The 21861-nt window shown below is 43.1% G+C and overlaps 1 protein-coding gene across 3 annotated transcripts in view; it reads right to left on the bottom strand.

Moving 5' to 3' along the window:
* ULK4 (unc-51 like kinase 4) overlaps positions 1-21861 on the bottom strand; it is an 892004-nt gene that overhangs the window by 167440 nt on the left and 702703 nt on the right. For all 3 annotated transcript variants that reach the window (XM_068236316.1, XM_068236315.1, XM_068236317.1), the window contains one exon: positions 1897-2082. In XM_068236316.1, coding sequence (XP_068092417.1) covers positions 1897-2082 — 186 coding nt within the window. The remainder of the gene's footprint in view (positions 1-1896; positions 2083-21861) is intronic.

Raw genomic sequence — 21861 nt, 5'->3', positions numbered from 1 at the left:
GCCTGAGCACAGGTCTGGCACTAGGTTTCTCAATGCCCTGAGTGAAACTTGACTTACTTTGGTGTCCCCCCTCCATGGAGCAAAAAATGTGCACAGTAGGGGCATATCTATTAAATCGAGATGAAATTGTCTTGCATCAAAAATGCAAGGGAATTTTACTGTTACTTAGGCCAGTAGTGTATCGCATGTTAAAGTAGCAACATTTATATTACATAGGTGTGCGCTAAATGCCACTTACATAAGTAACACTGCCTGCTATTTATACTGCTATTTAGTTAATATGAGAGTGAAGCTACTGAGGATGCAAGGGGGTGGGTAAGGAGAGAGGGGGGCTTGTTGAGGATCTGAGGGAACATAGTGAAACCACTGAGGATGCAAGAGGTTGAGCTAGGAGAGGGGGGACTACAGGGACTGGGGGGGGTGAGGAGAGTGAGGCTACTGAGGATGCAAGGACAGGGGTGGGGAGAGAGGGGCTTATATAAAGTCGGGGGGGGGGGGGGAGAATGAGGGAAATTGAGGGGCAGGTGGGTAAGAGGTTACTGAGGTTGCAAGGGAGTACAGAGGTAACAGACTGAGGAAAGCAAGAGGGTGAACTACCTCTCAGCTCTTCTGGTCTCTCGTTGTGGGGCTTTGTTCTGGTGCAGCCATCCATGCTGTGCTGGCCAATGCGGGTGGGAAAGAGGGCTGCATACAAGCACATGCCTATGGTGGTGGAGCTTCACACCAATTGGGGCAGGGCTTTGCAATGATCTCGGGTGAAGCTTTGCACCTCTCTGGGGGCAGAGTTTCATGACGTCCCAGCACACAAGAATTATGTGATGCCCATAGAGACCGTTTAGGTTGCTCAGTGCAAAGGCCAGCCCTGCCTGAGATGATTTACAAATTGTACAGTGATAACTCGGATCATTGTTGGAGATGCTTGGGGGAGCTGTGCGCTTCATACATATCTTTTGGTCTTGCTCTTTGATTACTCCTTCTTTGAGAAATATGGGGGTGATTAATACATTGCTTGAAAGCTATTTGCAGCTTGACACTGGTCTGCTGCTGTTAGGGAGACTTGGAGAAACAAACCTTATTTTACCTAATGTCCGTGGCTCTGTCACCCGAAGGCGTATATGCAGGGCCGCTTGAGGGATTGCAGGTGTGTGGAAGGGGTAGGATGAGAGGCACTGCTCTCTAGCGCCCATTATGTAACAGGCTAGATTACTAGTACAAATACTTGTTAACATTGCCACTATATAAATCAATGTTCCTGAATAGAAGATAACCTAAAAAGTATAGGAAAATCTGAAAAATCGGGGAGGACAACATTGTAGACCCTACCAGCCCGGATTTCATACCAATCCTGGACTAATTGGTGAGGTATTAATGTGTGATTACGCACACACGTTTTAATCATGCTGTTGCCTCTGGACACTGTCACTCTCTTTTGTTGGTGGCTGTCCAATGCTGGCTTTGGAACCACAGAATATGCACTTTCCAATAGATATAAAGATTTTTCCCCCGGGAAGACCTTTACATATATGCAGAATACATATGTGTAATAAAAATGGAAAAATTCTGCACATATGTAAGGGTCTTCTCGTGCATTTTCTGTTGAATTTGGTTGTTCTAAAAGCTCTTCAGAGACCAGAGAAAAAACAAAACAAAAAATTTTTCACTAACTTCAGTGGGATTAAAATTCAGTTCCCAAATGAATCCAATCACCAGGACCAATTCAGAGGAACTGCTGTCAAATCAAAATTGAGAGCCAACACCAGTTGTGATTACTCAACAAACTTATCACCAACTGTACTAACTGCATAAAGCATGGACCTTTTAGACCTTTAAAATGCCAGTTTGGAAAGAAGGGACAGACTGTCCAATTTGTAAATATAAAATGTTTCATTTACTCACCAGTCTTTTAATCACTCTTAGCAATAACTTCTGGTGCTTCGCTTCTCGCTTTGACAGTAGAACTTGGGCAAAGCTCTCCATGTTGTCTAAAGTCATACTATCCTGGCTGTCTCCTCCATACAGCTGAACCATTAATGATAAGCACTGTGAGGAATTTTCAAAGATATCTGGATCTTCTGAGGGCAGCTACAACAGAAACAAGGATAATTAATTTATAATTATAACAGAACTACGGAACAATTTGAAAGAACAAAGAGTAATCATAAAAGTCTTTGCTGGTGTGGCACTCATCAGACCATCATATGCACAAACATGACTTAGCCATGCCAACATATTATCCAAAGATGGTATGTGTAATATAGAGTACTATTATTCACAAACATTTTTCATCATATTTTTGTATTACCATTTCCCAGCACCATAAATGCACACTTAACTACATTGTCAACATCCACATTTTGTGAAACTGGTATCTAAATCTACAACACCGCCTACTGTTGAAATCTGATACTACAGTGTGACCACTCAGATACATTGGTGTTCAATGAAGCAAAGTTATCAGGAAATAGTGTTTACTAACAATACTACTTAATGGAACCTTTGGTTCATTAGGGGCTGTTCACACAAGTAGCAGAACGGAGCAGAGAAAAATGCAATGGTGCTCATATTCAAAGGAGGTGAACTAATCCACATTAAAATGTACCTGGATTCATTTTAACTATGGTGCCACATTGCACAAAGGTATTACTTATAGAGAACCTTTACCAAAAAATAGTAGTGGACAAAATAAATCAATACATTGCTACTATTTTTACATAAGGCTAAGTATGCCTTCGACATTAAATATAAAAAAACACCACAAATTACAAGCCTACTGTCCAAAGTGTAAACTGTAAAATGCATGGCTGTTTCACTGTATATGGGAACATTTGTAGGCTCTATAACAAAAATATACAGAAGAATGGTGACTGGTACTTGTTTCATTACAGTGCGCTGGGGGAATCTGATCATAGGTATAAGCCGACGTTACTGTTTCACATCATACTTGCCACTGCCAGGAAATATATATTCAATTGCTGGCTATATGACAATCCTCCAACGTTGGTACTGCTAATTTGGGAGCTAACCCTTATGTTTACAAGAAAAAAATTAGACACCCTTCAAGCAAAGGAGAAACCATTTGTACAAAGGTACGTCAGACCAGGAGAGACAGCACCCAATGGCTGATTTTCAGATGACAAAGTGGTATTTTTCTGCGCAATTTACAGGAACACTGGGTAATCTGCAAATTCAACCCCAGGATACTGGACAGGGAATACTTTCAGACCCAACAGAGCAGTAGAAGTGTCTCTCCAGACATGAGCACAGGCAGTGGGCAGTGGTTAATATCGCTTGCCTTATTTGGAAGATGTGGGAGTCACCCTATGTCTCTCTCTTAAAGTGGATCTGAGCACAGAACTTCATCTCTGCTCTAGATTGGGCATACTATGAAAGCAATCAGGGAAAAATATTTGTTAGAATGCACAGAAATCCCCCCAAAAAGCCCTGAAAATTTACTGAATGAACTTTCAGGGAACATATGAAGGGTTAACAGCCTCTGTCTTTTCCTATTCAGCCCTGTACAATCAGCTCCTGCCAGTTCTGAGGCCCATGAGTCATGCCTGCTTATAGCCACACACTATGCAATATGACTGTACAATTTGCATACAATCTTACCAACATCCATAAATAAACAAACACAGCACAGTGCAGATGATTTCTACAGCATTTCTATGAGCAATGGACACTTTTCAGTCTGTTCTTTGCAAGAGCTCTGGTCCACTTTAAGGTTCCCTTCAGTGAACCCAAGGTGACATGGGACATGATAAGATAAACATGTGTACCTACAGTGCCAAGCAAACAAATAACTGCTTTGTTCCTTTTTTCTTTAACTGCCTGAAAGAGTTAACCTTCAGGCCTGCAAGAGACTGCTTCTCTCTTCTGGACCCTTGTCAGATTATAGCGTAACCCTGATCAGGAATTACAGCCATAAACGTTTTTCCTGCAGAGGACAACTTCTGGGAGCAGGGGATGGATAAAATCATACATTTTAGCTCTGAGACTCTTGAGAGACAGCCATTGAGCAGAGACCTGGGGCCTCCATCAAAGTTGCACTTAAGTAACAAAAAGTTATGGTAAGTAAACCGTACTGTACTTCTAAACAAGACACCTGATATTCTGCACCAAAATGACACAACAAACAGTAATTCCATTTCTTATGTCATTTAATACAATTGTTGCTGTGATTATTGATCAGAACAAGACTGGAATGTTACAGTGTATCCTGCACGGAATGAAAATATGATCCACTTTATTGGAATTTACCTACAGAGTAACACCGCAAGCCCACAGGAGAGTAAAGCGAGCGACACTGCAGCAGCTGCCCGTCGCATGACTGATGGCTGCACTTTCTGAAGCTGTCAATTTGTCATCTCTCACAAGCTATAATTTCATGTTGAAGTAACAAGAGTAAAAAAAAAAAACCTGAGAAAAATACAATCTATTTCCAGAATGCCTGCATCAAGCAGCCACTCAGAGCTACATGAAATAGCTTTTCTTTTCTGTAGATGTGAAAGTGAGGCTTTCACCCCACAAATCACAGCACATAAGTAAATTGCATTGATTTACTTCCTGCACAAGGAAGCTCTCTCTGAGGTATTCAGTTAGGTAGCAACAACCTTGAAATACCAATCAGAGGGGTGAATAAAGCACAGATTTATGAGTTGTTTAGGCCTTACAAGCAAATTATAGAAGGATGAAGCTTAAGAGAACCTATACAAATAAATCCACTACATTCCAGGCAAAGCACGCCAGGCAACTAAAAACCTGTAGAGAAAAACATGGACAACAGACCTTCTAACATGATACACAAAATATATGAAAATGGCTAGTTATGGCTCGTAAGAATAGTTTTTTAATATGTTTCCTGTGCTTCCAGCAAAACTAGGTATTACTGAGGTTTGCCTTGGCTTATTGTGAAGCGTACATTTTATTGAGTGACTAGTGCTTAACTCTGCAGGAGACTTGATAAATCTATACAGTGCTGACGCACAAGCAGCCAGTCACCTTGTATGTGCCCCCATCATTTCCTAAATGTCACACCAACACATTGCTGCTCATTACTTCCCAGCTGCTCCAACTTCATGAAGTTTTATTATTTTATCATAGACTAACGCTCACACATATCAATCACTTCCCTGGATTCTGTGTACGGAACAATACGGCTAATCCTAGCATACACACTGCAATGCCCACTGAACATATGCTGCATAAATTGCCTATGCATTGGACTGAATATAGAAACCAATTAAAAAATTAAAGTGTAGGAAACTGGCTGCCTGGTATTATTTTATATAACGTATACTGAAAATGGCTATTTAGGACTTGCCTTTCCTGGATTATGCATTTTGCATTTTATACTGAATTTGGATAATTAGCAGGTTTAACTCCTACACAGTCTGCATTATGCCTTGCCACTTTACATTTGTTGAGCTAGCATATACACTCTTTGCAACTTTTTCATTTTGTCATACCATTGTGACCTAATTACTAAACACAGTGTATAAGCGAGGCACTCCCCCGCTTTGGGCTTCACAGTAGAGGGGGCCTCGCTATGCTTCTGGCGTCCACCCGCCGATCTGTCCTGTGCGACCCCGGGGGTCCGCAGACACTCACCTAATCTCGTTCCTGCGCGGACTCCTCTTGCCACCCTCTCCTCTTGTCACTGGGTTCGCTCTCTCCTCCAGTCGCCACTGCCAGTTTAGCATCCTATCTCCAAGGTTACCCGGCGGCACCTCTCATAACGTCAGAGGTGTTGCCAGAAGTAACCATTGCAATAGGATGTGGCAAGAGGAGAAGAGCGCGGGAAGAGCAGGAGAACCCGGCAGGAGGAGACCACAATGGAACGGGGTTGCGTAAAACACTTTCTAACCAATACTGGGGCACCCATAGGTCGCTACCTATACTAGGACACCACCTGTACCTGACTACCTATATACTGCAGCACCTATAGCTTGCTACCTATACTGTGGCACCACCTGTACCTGGCAACTTATACTGCAGCACTTATAGCTCGCTACCCATATTGAAGCACCACCTGTACCTAGATACCTATATACTGCAGCACCCATAGCTCACTACCTAGACTGAGGGCACCACTTGTACCTGGCTATATATACTGCAGCACCTATAGCTCACTACCTATACTGAGGCACCACCTGTACCTGGCTACCTATACTGGGGAACCTATAGATAAGCTCGCTACCTATACTTTGGCACACTTGTACCTGGATATCTATACTGGGGCACCTATAACTCGCTACCTATACTGGGGCACTTGTACCTGGCTAACTTATACTGGGGCACCTATGCCTGGATACCTATACTGGGAACACCTATGGCTGGCTACCTATATGGGGGGCATCATGCCTGGCTACCTATACTGGGGGAACTATACAAGGATACCTATAGGGAGGCACCTATATCTGGGTAGGACAGGTGGACAAGAGCTGACACAGAGAGGGACAAGAGGTGACGCAGGGGGACATAAGGGGACAACAGAGGCACAGGGAGAACAGAGTTGACACCGAGGGGGCAAAAGAGGCACAGGGAGAACCGAGATGAGATGAGGACATGAGGTGACACAGAGGGGGGGGGGGGGGGAGAGGCACAGGGAGAACAGACATGATGTCGGAGGGGGGGGGGCATAAAAACCTTAGCTGCGCACCTAACTAAACAGATTAAATGGTTACTCATACTGTAATTCATAGGTATAACTTTATGGGTAATAATAGATAATCAGCAATAGCAAAACCCCCAATCTCTAAAAATATACATCAGCCCTAATGCAAACATACCAAATTGTAGCCTATTCCTACAGCTTCAAACTGTATAAGCTTTATATTACCTTATAGCCATATTGGAAAAATGCAAAATATCATAAGGGGCATAGATACTTAGGCCAGCCATTAAAAATCAAAAGGCAAGATATTTCACAGATTCCTCTTATTCATCTTTGTTTAGTAGGCTGTACACAACATCAAGTTCCAGGAATATAGGTAGACTGCCAACATGCGGTGTGACACCCAATGAAATGTCATCAGACACAGAGGTACTTATGCGAGTCATGGCCAATCACGTGGCACTGTACCTGTTGAAGCGAGCATTAAGGTAGCCATACATCTAGCGATGATGGGCAGGTTCGACCAAGAGACAAATCTCTCTCTGACAATACAATAAAGTGTTACCCAATTACTTGATTGTTTGACACATGGTGGTGTTATCCGATGGCAAAAAAAATTACTTGTTGCTTCTGAGCACTTTATACCTTTCCAATGTCTGTGCTGTTAACTAGCAAGTACTAGTACAGTGCATGGGAGCAGCTGACAGGTAGTGAATTCACCTCATTTAATCTCCACTAGAAAAAAGGGACACATTTTGCTAGTGCACTAGTCTTTACAGGACTCACATCGCTAGGGAGAATATCAATTGTGTTGAATTTCTAAATTATGTGTATAATTATGACTGATCCAGGTTAGCCCTTTTATTAATGTATTAAGAACCTTGTCTAGTGTACATATGAAATATCTTGGTCTGGCAATTTTGGATTTTAAAAAATGCAGCTGTGAAAAACAGGAAACCATGTCTGAGCCACCTCTTTTTAATTTTGCATGTAGATAAGCTAACACTTTAAGGCTGGTTTCACAGTGGGACGTTAAAGTCCCACGTTACAGCAGCCAGTAACGCAGCCTAACTCAGAGCACTGTAAAATCAATGTGCTGTTTACAGTGCACACGTTGCGTTACATAGTAACGCAGCATGTTTAAACAAAGTGCTGCATGCTGTAGGTTATATTGGGCTAAGCCACGTTAGACTGTTTGCACATGCTCAGTAATGCTAGAGGAGGAGGTCTCCCCTCCTCCTCAGCGGCCAGCCAAATGGCTAATTAATATTCACTGCACTGTGTTGACTCATGGTGGGACTGTAGTGTTGTTCGGATCATGAACGAATCGTTCATTTGATCCGGATCTTTTTTGTGAGTCGAATCATCCGGATTATCACAATGAAAGATTCGGTTCACAGTGGATGTCTGTCTGGAAGAAACAGGAACATACAGAATGTACAGTGCAGGGAAAGTCCTGTCCTGCTAGGCATTTCACCCAGTCTGCTTCCGTAGTAAAATGATTCAAATGATTTGGTTCAAAGATCCGGATCTTTTCAATGATACGATTCAAATGATACGAATCCTTAAAAAGATCCAGACTTCCTATCACTAACCTGGAGCGGCTGCTTTGAGAGCTGCATAATGCAGCTCAATCTGACGTCCAACTTCAACATTACCATGCATTGCGTTAGGGACACGTTATGCGACCATAACGTCCCCTAAAACGCAACGTCTTGATGGGAAAGTAGCCTAAATGGCTGACATATCTGACATTATTGATCCTCTTGTGCAGATGTGTGCAGAAATTGTGTAAAGCGTTGATCTCGGAAAAGGAAAAAAAAAAAGTTCAAAAGTTCACACAAATCGCCCACCCCCATCTGCATGGAATTTGTTATGGTTTCAGACTACATCCCAAAAACGTAAGTTAATCAGCCTCCCCTCCCCCATTCAATTGGACTTACACTATGATAGGCACAATAGACTATCGTAAAGATTAGATTGTGAGCTCCTCTGAGGAGAGTCAGCAACATAACCAAGGGCTCTGTAAAATACTGCATAATGTGTCAGTGCTATATGAAAACCAAACAATAATAATAATAATTTCAAACAAACCTATGGCGAAAGGCTGGCATATTTATTTGCCTTTCAACAATACTGATTGCCTGACTTTCTTGCTGATCCTCTGTTTCAATTATGTCAAGTCATACAACCAGAATGAGTATGCAGATGATGTGCTCTGTCTAAAACTTGACCATACATGCTGCATGTTTAAATGAGTGATTCAGATACTAATAAAAACAGTCATAACAGCCAGGTATTGTTTAAAAGGAAATACATTAGGCCACTATTGTACCCTTCCCACTACAGGGTGACTTACATGTCCCATTGCTTATTCACTAGAAAGGGATACAAGTTTAGCCTGGGCTCACTTGGGATATATGAATGTCCTGCCAAGCCTTTTCATTTGTCCAGATGAATGGACCAATGGGTATCCTTAGTGGTAAATTCAAAAAAGGACCTGGTGGAAAATTGTGCTTTGAGATTCCTGCCTGGTGATCTCACAGCTGCAATTCTGATATAGGCATTCTAATGAGGGTAATTTACAAAGGATTATGTATCATCTGGCTTAGTATTATGCAGTTAATGTAATAATCGATGAGCAACATTGTAATTTGAATTAATTTGCAACCGCATTCAGATGAAGGGCCCAATGTGAAGACTCGCCATTCAGCGTTCTGCAATCAATCAAGGATATTATAGAAGAAGAGAGGTACAGAGGAATTAAGTTTTAGCATGAAATAATTGGAAAATCTATTGAACCATAGCATTGCTCTACTCGATGCCGTGCTACAGTATGGGCTGTCGATCTACCACCACACTCATGGCCGATCATTATTTCCATCCGGTACTATCTCTCAATTCAAACAATTTTTGCCATTAATTGAGTGAATTATTAATCAGGTGGGCACATTAGGGTATTGATTTCTAGAAGATTTGACCAGATTAATCAAATGTATTGGGAATCAGTGGGAGGAATAGAGAAGTGTATGGACACCTCTACTGACTGGCACTGTGGAGATCCACAGAGAATGACTAGGAGGTGTCCTTTGGTACATATTTGCTAATTATCCTAATTGCTTAATTGTGTGTCACTCCCAATTATAGGCTACAATCATGCTTAGTAGAAATCAAGCTTTCCCTTTATAAAAAAATAAATAAAAATGATGCTATCATCTTTACTCCATCAGCTAATATGCACCCTAAAATTTTGCAACTGAATAGGACATCCATGCATCACATAAATGTAATGTGTTGCGACTGATTAAACTTCATATACCACTAGACTGTTACTACCATGCCACATAATTTTATATGATGCATGAGGTTATCTCCCCATATAAATAACTTAAGATGAGCAGAAATGATGATCCCTGATAACAATCCGTTACTTTGGAGCAGCCAAATATAAAACACCAATGTTATGGCATTGTTGAAAAACGAACACACTAAAATAAATGTAGCCAGCATCACTGTCGGAAGCTAAACAGTATCATCAGCAGAAAGCATTCATAGCGAATACACTGCTATAATTACTCCCACAGAAAGATCTATTTCTAGATACAGCAGTGTAAAACGCTTCCTGAACCCCAGAAAGCCTAATCATACCACAGTGTAAAATAGTGAATGCATCTTTCATGTTTCATGCAGGACAATTTCTCTTCACCTCTCTTCAGAATAGATTGATTGTGGTTAATAGTAGTAGGCATGACATCATTCTACATTCTTACCTAGTGCTAACATTTCCAAAGTTTAATGAATATAGGATGAATATATTTTACCATGTAATGAGCTCATCTACATTTTATTAATACTAACAGCACAGACAATGCAGGCCACAATTTTTCAACAGGTAATTCAATAAAATAGTTTAACATACTTTTTTTGCACAAAATACATTACAGTCAACGTCCGTTAAAGTGACACTGAAGCCAAAAAAAAAACAATGATATAATGAATTGCATGTGTAGTACGGATAATTAATAAAACATTATTAGCAAAGAAAAGATTCATATTTTATTTTTGGTTACATAGTTATATTAAAATTTGCAATTTACACACTACACTCAGCATTCTATAGGATTTCACAGAGCAGGCTAGTGAACTTTTAAACTTTACTCTGCAGAAAAAAAAACAAAATACAGTGACAGAGACTTGAGATAATAAGTTACAGAAGGCAGAGCTCTCTGCGGCTTTGAAAGTCGTGGTGAGCAGATAAGCTCTTTTGCATAGATAACAACTGGAGTTTCTTAACCCTTCCTGTACTGTAAACAATATTAGACTCATATCTCTGCTGCTGTTTTATTTCTTAGATGTACTACACATGCAAATCATTATATCATAAGTTTATTTTCACTTCACACTACTTTTAATACTGTAAACCTAGGCTGTGTCCTAGTTATTTAAGGGATGACTGATAAGAGGGTGAAGTCAGAATCAATAAGCCTCACACCCTTGTATGTTGCAGGTTCACGGTCAGAAGATTCCTTCTATCTATAAAATACTATATTTGTGTATTTTTCATTCCTATAAATGTGTTACTTCCAAAAACACATGGAAATATTTTGCATTCATTCATTTTCTTATTTAAAACATTTCTGATGAAATTCCCTGTATTCATAAAGCAGGAAATACAAGACTCTGAAATAGTGCATGTTGAGGTGCGTACACACGCACCAATGTAACGAACGATGGGTCCGTCAGACCCTCATGCTGGGCGGGAGTTCTGCCGACAGTAGAGTGTGTGTACAGTCTGTCAGTAGACTGATAAGGCTGTTTCTGAACAATCCTAGCGGATCGTTCAGAAACAGCCTTATCAGTCTGTTGACAGACTTTACACATGCTCTACTGTCGGCAGAACACCCACCCAGCGGGAGGGTCTGATGGACCTGTCGTTCGTTACAGTAGTGTGTGTGTACGCACCTTTGCTTGAATGCATTTCCAATGGAAACACTTTAAGAAAAATCAGATTCTGCTTTGCTGAATTGATGTTGATGCCTCTACACAATTCTAGTGAGCCTTTCCATTCCCTAGGGAGCTAGCACCTTTTCCACACAGCACTAGAGTCCCAGTTTAGATTCCCGGCCAGAACACCTTCTATGCACTCCTGGTATTTGCATGGATATCCTCTGGGTACTCCATTTCCCACAACACCTTAAAGCATATGGATAGGATGTCTTATTTTTTCCCTTCAAATTATCTCTAGTCTATTTAGGCTAGATATTAGACTATGGCTATGGTAGGTACAGTACATTGGGCTTTATTCATGAAGCTGCGCAACCTCCATGACAGCAGCGCAACCTAATTTCAGGGAGGCACACTATGCGCGGTCCTGCAGTGTAGCGTGCCTTCCTTAGTTATGCGCGAGGCTTACACCGGCTGCTGCTTTGAAGTTTTGCAACCGAGATCCCTAGCACAGCTGCTACTATGTTAAATGCTGTGAGGCTGTGTTTACATCTGTAGTGTCAGTCTCAGCTGCTCCCCCGCCTCATGCATAGCTCCGGTCCCTGCCCCCGTCCCTTCCCTCCAATCAGCAGGGAGGGAAGGGATGCAGGCGGGGACTGGAGTTCTGCAGGAGGCGGGGAGAGCAGCAGACTGACACTATAGAGATAAACACAGCCAGCTCTGACAAGCTGTTTGTTAGCAGCGTGGCTGTGATTTATGAGAGATTGCAGAGTGCACGGGGACCTTAGGGGGGTTTGGGATAGCAACAGAGGCTGGGCTGTATAGGCAGATCCAGCCTCTGTATGCAGATAATATTCTTCTTTATATGTAGTAACTATGTTAATTAAAGTGGAATATAACCCTGCATTTCAACTTTGCTCTAAAACATTATTTACAGTATGTTATATGCAACCAGTATTTTTTTTTTACTAGACCAGCATTGGAAGGGTTACACAGGGCTTTAAAGTCCCTGGAGATTTCTGCAGACGAATCCGAACTTGAGTTAGATACTTTTTGTTTACAAATATGTGTTTATTGTGACTCATCTCTCTCACTGAGAAGGAGCTTGGAGGACAGCCAAAGAGATGTATCTATTGATAAACAGTTACACACTAACTAAATAGAATGTAACTATCTGAATGTCTGCACGGAACTTAAAACCTCTGTGTTTAACCCTTCCAATGCTGGTCTAGTAAAAAAAAAATGCTTTTTGCATATAATATGCTGTAAATAATGTTTTAGAGCAAAGTTGAAATGCAGGGTTATATTCCGCTTTAACACAGTAGCGTCACAGCAGCACCCGGCATTTAAAGGAACATGCATTGCTAATGTACACAGCATGCATAACTAAGGAAGGCACGCTAGGCGGCAGGACCGCACGTAGCGTGCCTTCCTGAATTTAGCTCGCACTGCTGTCATGGAGCTCTTCATGAATCAAGCCCATTGTGAGCTCCTTTGAGGGACAGATAGTGACATACATTATTTAGTGTACAGTGGAAAATACAGCACAAAATGTCAGTGCTATTTAAATGCATACTAATAGTAATGTTTTAGAACATGACTTTGGGCACGTGCTCCCATTCAAACATAAGAGCATCAGTATCAAAACTCACCAGCTTTTACATAGATTGTAGAATTTGTATAGCAAGTGGGAAAAATACGTACAAGTGCCATAGCACCTAAAGAGGAGTGATTAAGCCAATCAAATGTTATGTCCCATGACAGAATCACAATGTATACAGCAATTCATCCATAATGGGTTTTGATTTGTAGGCATAGTTGTGTATTTGTACAATTCTGTTCATTACAAAGAAGTAGATATTTAGCACATTTAAAAGTGGTGAGCCTAGTTAGAGGCTTGAATAGTATATCAAGTTCTCACAAGGCCTGAAGTATATTTTGAAGATCAGGTGAAGAAAAACAATGCTTTCAGAACCAACCAAGCAATTGTTTATGTAATAAAAACACAGTTCACACTGTATGTGATCTTTGAAGCAGAAGTGACATTTTTATCCTGCTGTAGTTTTTAGGGCATTCTAATTTTAGAGCAACAATGAAGCTGTCTGAAGTATCCCCAGGGCACACTTGCTTCAGCACATTAATGAGGTTATACAAAAGCACACTTAATAGAAAATGACATCTATGTTGGTGAGGTCTGTAACATTGTTGTGAAACGCCATAGGACAGAAATAGGTCTAAAAACAATTTCTACAGAGCAGGTGTTTGCTGCAAGAGACGCAGTTCCTATTATTTTTTTGTATGGAAAAGAAAAATGGAGCACACTATGTCATGTACACAGCATGACTGCATTGACTGTGTAAGCTTAATAAGCAGTTATCACTGTTGGTCTTTGCATCACTCAGTACATGTAGGGAATTAAATTATATAAATGGAGCCTACAGGCACAACAGCCAGAGTGAACCAGAGCGTTTCCAATAGGCACAAATCTTTCACAAAATATATGACACTTTCTACATAAGACATGGGATGATAAAAAAAATGTGTACAAGATATGTGGTACAAGCACAAGATCAGATAAGCAACGAAGATTTTTTTTTTCTTAAGCCTGCTCTGATACCAAGTGGTCTCTATGGCACCACTACTCTTTGGCACATGTTTTCTTTTCTTTTAAGCATAATAATAATATAATGATTAGTGAGATCCACTGTCATGTATTTTTTTCATAATGCCTTCCTAACATGCGCAAAAAACCCCCACATTCAACTCAATTTTTCGCCTACATTTTCTCCAAGCAGATAACTGTTAAAATAACTTTTCAGCACTCGGCAATTAAAAAAGTATCAAAAAGAAGGTGAAAAAATACTGTCAACAGTATTTTCTTGCTTTTGGGTGGCTTAAAAGGTATTTTTTTTATAAGATGTGAAAAAATCCCAAGAGAGAGAGAAATGAAAGAAAATTCAACTGAATTAATTCAGTTCAAATGAATTTATTCAATTCACTCAAGATAAGTGAATTGAATAAGGGCAATAATGGCTTAACATTGTCAATGTCAATTGAAGACTTTATATTATCTTTAGAGGTGGGCCGAACGGTTCGCCGGTGAACGGTTCCAGGCGAACGTTGGTGGTTCGCGTTCGCAGAGAACCGGGAACTTTTTTTCAACGTTCGGTTCGCCCATAGACTTTAATGGCCGCCGACTTTAACGGTTAATAGCAAAGTCCCCTTACATAGTAGAAACACCAAAATTGTTGGGAATGTTAAGTGGAATAGTGGGAACAAGAGGAAAATTTTTTTTTTCAAAAAGACCTTATACTTTTTGAGAAAATCAATTTTAAAGTTTCAAAATAAAATGAGCCAATTCATAAAAAAAAGAAAAGAACCGGATGATTCAAGAACCGTTAGTATAGCAGAGAATGTGTCCTGAGCAGGACGTGAAGCTGCCAACTCGCTGCTGTCTCTCCCCACCTGCCTGCACCTGTCACCCTCACCTAGCCTGGCACCCAGCGCACCCATGGGTGCCAGGCTAGGTGAGAGTGACAGGTGAGGAGGTGGGGAGAGACAGCAGGAGCCGGCAGCTATGCGTCCAAAAGGAGGCATTCTCAGCTATGTGGGAGGCATCGGAGATCTTCAATCAACTTAATTGAAGATCGCAACATAAGAGGATACAGTTCGTTGGATCATTTACCGTGGATATTGGCGTGGGAAAACTTTTTTAAAGGTACAGGTAAGTATTTATGGTTAATTTAAAATAATAAAATACTTTTCTCGTGGTTGTGATTTTATTTCATTTAACCCTCTGTGGAAATGGGTATGGGGTACTTTGTACCCCTATACTCATTTCTCCTGGGAGGGGGTGGGCATCTGGGGTCTCCTTCTTAAAGGGGACTCCCAGATGCCACCATGAACCCACCCCAGGGAGTCGTCGCCCCCACCTCCTCCTGGGGCACCGGAGGTGGGGAAAAGCCCCTTGTCCATGGATTGGACAAGGGCTCCGGGGGGATGAGGGGAAGGCCTGGCCGCCCCCCCCCCCCGGAGCCCCCCCATACTATGGACCATGCGAGCTGGTATAGCTAAGGGTGCAAGGCCCAGGTAGGCCGGGGCTCGGCATTCTGGCTATCCCAGCCTGCATGGGGGACAAGGGGTTACAGAGGCTCGGGAGGGGGGACCCCACGCCTTTTTTTTTTCAGATTTCCCACACACAGCAAATAAAAACATTTTTTAAAGGACTTCCGAGGCCACAAATGTGAAAAAAAGTTAAATACCTTTTCATAATCCATATCCATTGAGGACGCCATCCGCACCCTCCCATTAATTCCGCCATGGCTCCAGCACTAATAATGGCCCTGGTCGAGTCCCGACCCCTCTGAACGGGTCGGGTTCTCAACTCATTCCCCCCTCAATATGGCTGCCACAGATTGCCGCGGCTGCGCAGTCCGCATAGACGCGATTGCGGCTGCGCAGCTCTAGCACTTCCTCCCGATGCGTCCAATGTATGCACGCATATTGATGACGCGGCGGGAGGAGGGCCTAGAGCTGCGCAGCCGCAATCGCGCCTATGCAGACTGCACAGCAGCGGCAATCTGCGGTGGCCATATTGAGGAGGGATTGAGAACCCGACCCGTTTGGAGGGGTCGGGGCCCGACCGGGGCCGGTATTACTGCGGGAGCCATGGGGGAATGAATGGGAGGGCGCGGATGGCGTCCTCCATAGATCTGGATTATGAAAAGGTATTTAACTTTTTTCACATTTGTGGCCTAGGAAGTCCGTTAAATATTGTTTCCTGCTATCTTTTTAACATATCCTGCAAATTTGGTGTTGCTAGGATGTAAGGGGCATTTGCTATTAACTGCTAAAGTCGGCGGGTGATGATGATAACCAACCAGAATTATAGGGGTGCAAAAGTGCTGAATTCTGCCATAGGCTCCCATTAGGCTCCCTATTTCATTTTAAAAAATCTCAAATCTTTTCAAAGGGCTATGGCTCAGCAGTGGCAAATTTTCTAGCATTGTAGGGACTATTAGGGGGATCATGACTGGTGAGTTTCGGGCCCCTAGGCCAAAGAGGTCATAGCCTAGGGCAGGGGTGCCCACACTTTTTCGGCTCGCGAGCTACTTTAAAATTTGCCAAGCCCAGGAGATCTACTAACATTTAGGTAGCTAGGTATACGTGCCTTCAGTATAGGTAGATAGGTATAGGGGCCTTCAGTATAGTTAGCCAGGTATAGTGTAGTTAGGTGTGGGTGCCTTCAGTATAGTTAGCCAGGTATAGAGTAGTTAGGTGTAGGTGGCTTCAGTATAGTTAGCCAGTTATAGTGTAGTTAGGTGTAGGGACCTTCAGTATAGTTAGCCAGGTATAGAGTAGTTCGGTGTAGGTGCCACTCACCTCCCTCCAGTTCCAGCGGCGGTGTCTGGGGCTCCTCCTGGTCTCCCCTCCTTCGGCCGCGCTGGCTAGAGTCAGTGCAGATGCGCAGCATAGAAGCAGACTCCGGCGAGCGAAGGGGGCGGCGGGCAGCGTGCGCTGATGCATTGTGCCCAGCACTGCCCCCAGCTATGACGTCGCGGCGTCCTCCATTCCCGCTGCAACGCCCCTCTTCTCTCTGCCTCTTCCGATTGGCTAGTGGCCGACAGGGGTGCAAAAGTGGTAAAATCCCCCATAGGCTTTCATTGGGTCTCCTATTTCACGTTCCAAAATCTCACACCATTTCAAAGGGCAATGGCTCAGCGGTGGCAAAACTCACCAGTCATGATCCCCCTAAGAGTCCCTACAATGGTAGAAAATGTGCAACTGCTGAGCCATCGCCCTTTGAAAAAATGTGAGATTTTGGATAGTGAAATAGGGAGCCAATAAAAGCCTATGGTGGATTTTACTACTTTTGCACCCCTGTAACTCTGGTTTACAGAGATGTAGGGAACCCATCTTTGGAGTCCAAGTCTAACAATATGTCTTCTACCTGCATGAGACATTTCGTGAGATTCAGACGTTGCTAACGGCCATGGCTGCGATTTATGTACGTCAGAATCACCACCATTGAAATTGCCCAAATAAACAGGTTTTTGTGACCCTAGGCTATGCCCTCTTCGGCCTAGGGGCCCGAAACTAGGGGCCTTGTCTCGCTACATGAAGTTTTTTTTTTTTTTTTTAAACGGCTTTGCTGCCCCCTGGCGGATTTTAATAAGGGTTAAAGGACTTACGAGGCCACAAATGTGAAAAAAGTTAAATACCTTTTCATAATCCAGATCCATGGAGGACACCATCTGCGCCCTCCCGTTCATTCCCCCATGGCTCACGCAGTAATACCAGCCCCGGTCGGGTCCTGACTCCCGACCCTCCGAAGAGGTGGGGTTCTCATTCCCCACTCAATATGGCCGCCACAGATTGCCGCGGCTGCGCAGTCTGCACAGACGCGATTGCACCTGCGCAGCTCTAGGGCCTCCTCCTGCCGCGTCATCAATATGCGTGCAAACATCGGACGCATCGGGAGGAGGACCTAGAGCTGCGCAGCCGCAATCGCATCTATGCGGACTGCGCAGCCGCGGCAATCTGTGGCGGCCATATTGAGGGGGGAATGAGAACCCGACCTGTTTGGAGGGGTCGGGACCCGACCGGGGCCGGTATTACTGCGGATGCCATGGCGGAATGAACGGGGGGGCGCAGATGGCGTCCTCCATGGATCTGGATTATGAAATGGTATTTAACTTTTTTCATACTTGTGGCCTCGTAAGTCCTTTAAAAAAAATATATATATTTGTATGTGCTGAGTGTGGAAAATCTGAAAAAAAAATGATGTGGGGTCCCCCCTCCCGAGCCTCTGTAACCCCTTGTCCCCCATGCAGGCTAGGATAGCGAGAATGCGGAGCCCCGGCCGACTGGGGCTTCGCACCCTGACCTATACCAGCCCGCATGGTCCATGGTATGGGGGGCTCCGGGGGGGGGAGGGGCAGCCAAGCCTTCCCCTTCCCCCCCGGAGCCCTTGTCCAATCCATGGACAAGGGGCTCTTCCCCACCTTCGGTGCCCCAGGAGGAGGTGGGTGCGACGACTCCCTGGGGGGGGGGGTTCATGGTGGCATCTGGAAGTCCCTTTTAAGAAGGGGACCCCAGATGCCCACCCCCTCCCAGGAGAAATGAGTATAGAGGTACAAAGTACCCATTACCCATTTCCACAAAGGGTTAAATGAAATAAAAACACAACCACGAAAAAAGTCCTTTAATTTTCTTAATTAACCAGAAATACTTACCTGTACCTTTAAAAAAAATTTCCCACGCCAATATCCTCGGTAAATGATCCAACGAACTGTATCCTCTTATGTTGCGATCTTCTATTAAGTTGATTGAAAATCTCCGAAACCCCCCACCCACATAGCAGAGAATGCGTCCTTTCGGACGCATAGCTGCTAGCTCCCGCTGTCTCTCCCCACCTGCCTGCCTGCACCTGTCAACCCCCACCTAGGCCGGGTGGGGGTTGACAGGTGCAGGCAGGTGGGGAGAGACAGCAGCGGGAGCCAGCAGCTTCAAGTCCTTCCGAGGACGCATTCTCTGCTATACTAACGGCTCATGAATGAGCCGGATCTTTTTAATGAATCGGTTCTTTTTTTATGAATCGACTCTTTTTTTTTACTTTAAAATCGATTTTCTCAAAAACTATAAGGTCTTTTTGAAAAATGTTTTTTTCCTCTTGTTCCCACTGTTCTTCTTAACATTCCCAGTAATTTTGGTGTTGCTAGCTTTTAAAGGGGCTTTGTAATTAACCATTAAAGTCGGCGGAGGTATATTTTCCCACGGTCAGAAGGAGAATTTGCATTGAAACTTTAAAATTGATTTTCTCAAAAATGATAAGGTCTTTTTGAAAAAAAAACTTTATCCTCTTATTCCCACTGTTCTTCTTAACATTTTCTGCAAGTTTGGTGTTTCTAGCTTTTAAAGCGGCTTTGCTATTAACTGCTAAAGTCGGCGGGCGCTTAATTTTCCCACGGTCAGAAGGAGTTACTTTAAAATTGATTTTCTCAAAAACTATAAGGTATTTTAAAAAAAAAAAATTCCCCTCCCACGTGTTAGACACCTTGAAACACCTTTTCCATCACTTTTCTGGCCAGCATAAATGTTTCTAGTTTTCAAAGTTCGCCTCCCCATTGAAGTCTATTGTGGTTCGCGAACTTTTCCGCGAACCGAACCTTCCGCGGAAGTTCGCGAACCCGGTTCGTGAACCTAAAATCGGAGGTTCGGCCCATCACTAATTGTCTTGAGGAGACCTAAGTGCTGTGGACAGTGAACATGACAAAGATATTGAATTTGGCTTCAGCTGGTATGAAAGCGAAGTCGAGGAAGAGTCAGAAAACAACACTGAACTTTAAACAAGAAATCCTATTGATAAACCTGGAATAAATTTAATGTAGCAAAAAATAATCCTTATTGATCAATACTACATGGTTAGTAATATCAAAAACGGGGTGTGGGCGGAGTCAATGTTTAGTCAGGAAGAAATATATATGTGTGTGTATTTGTGTATTTAGCATACAGTTATATAAATATAATTTACACTATTATAATAACATTTATAATTTACTTTTCACTCTGGCCTACCACCCCTCACAAGTGCTCTAAACCCGCAGCTGAATTCTGGTCCCCTATCTTCTGTGTCCCTAGCTCTCCCTCTAGATTGTAAGCCTGCGGGCAGGGTCCTCCTCCTTTTGTGTCCTACCTGATCATGCACCGGCATTACTGTGCACCCATGCTCTGCATCCAGTGAACTCAACTTGCCTAATCCCCATGCTCCCATCCAATGACTAAGCAGTACCTTGTACTCATACTGTGCTGCGTGATCTGGTTTTTCTTGTTTTCCTGTATTGTCTTATTGCTGTATGTCACCCCTAAATATTGTCTGTAACTAAAACTAATGTCCAGCGCTGCGTAATATGTTGGCACTTTATAAATACAATAAATAAATAAATATCGAGTGTATGGAAAAGGTTTGCAAAGAGTTGGACATGACTGAATAGTGACTCAAGAATAACAACATGTGGAAAACTGGGAGACATCTCAAGCTCACTCCAACCTGAATTATCGCAAATTCTTTCTGTTTTAAGAAAGCAAACTTTTGTTATCCTTAGTATTTTAGTAAGCGGGCTTTTAGGACCATTGTAGCCCCCTCACACACTCAAATGAGTTCTGGTTCACCATGAGCTTGCTGGTTAGTCTGTACCTCTCTGTGTTACAAGCCCTACTCCATAGAGCCAAATTAATCCATGCCATGCACTGATGAACAATCCGAGTCAGTATGCATGTTGTATTATTATGGCTTTGTACAAATTAACAAGCTGACACATCATTGCATTCCAGCGGTTCTGGAGGTGTGTTTAGCTTCTAAGGTCAACAATGGTTAATTTGCATATATTCAGCAGTGATGCACTGTGAGACATCTCATGCTCACTTCAACCTGAATTATCGCAAATTCTTTCTGTTTTAAGAAAGCAAACTTTTGTTAACATGTGGAAAAGGGGGTCTAAATAAATCCCGTCACAAACAACATACAAATAGAAAAACAAGAGGGAATGCTTAGTAAATAGGATGCAATGGGCTTGATTCAGAAAGCGGTGCTAATTGTTAGCACGCTTGTGAAAAGCCCTCTATCACGCCTAAACTCAGTTAGGTCGTGATAAAATCAACTCGCGCAAAGTCCCGCACGCAAAACTTTGCGTGCACACAGCGCGGTGTGCGCGACACGACGCGCGCCGTTATCGTCGCACCGTGGTGCGTCGTTTCTGGTGCTCTTTGCGCGTGAGTTGATTTTCAAAGCGGTGCTAACCTAGTTGCCACCCTACTTAACACGTCCAAAGTCTTTAGGCGTGCTAACTAGGTTAGCACCGCTTTCTGAATCAAGCGTGTTTCAATGAAGTACAATGGCAAATAATTGCAATAATTCCCCATTGAGATCTAACTACATGTTTATCAAACAAGGGACTGGTTGTAACATCTGTAAACTATGGCGGCTGCGGATACGCAGGCCATACCCGCAGCCGCCTTTGTTCCCTGTTCACAGGCCTTATCCGTCTCGGTATTGTCTCTCGCTCATAGGGTCTCTGTATCGCGCGGGCGCGCGCGGAGACAGGACATTTATGCTGGAAGAAGGAGCGTCAGCTGACCTGCCGGTCGGCTGACGTCAGGAGTGACTTGTGCTGCTCGGATTGGCTGACTGTTAGGGGGCGTGGTGCTGGGCTCTCCTCGGCTTCTTAAGCCTTCACTAATCATTGGCAACACGTCTGCTGTTGCGAATACACTCGTGTTAGTGCTCAGACCTAGTGAGGTTC

The sequence above is a fragment of the Hyperolius riggenbachi genome, chromosome 5 (assembly GCF_040937935.1).
Source record: "Hyperolius riggenbachi isolate aHypRig1 chromosome 5, aHypRig1.pri, whole genome shotgun sequence".
NCBI lineage: Eukaryota > Metazoa > Chordata > Amphibia > Anura > Hyperoliidae > Hyperolius > Hyperolius riggenbachi.
The sequence above is the reverse complement of the archived record's forward strand: the minus strand, read 5'-3'. Positions and strand labels throughout refer to the sequence as shown.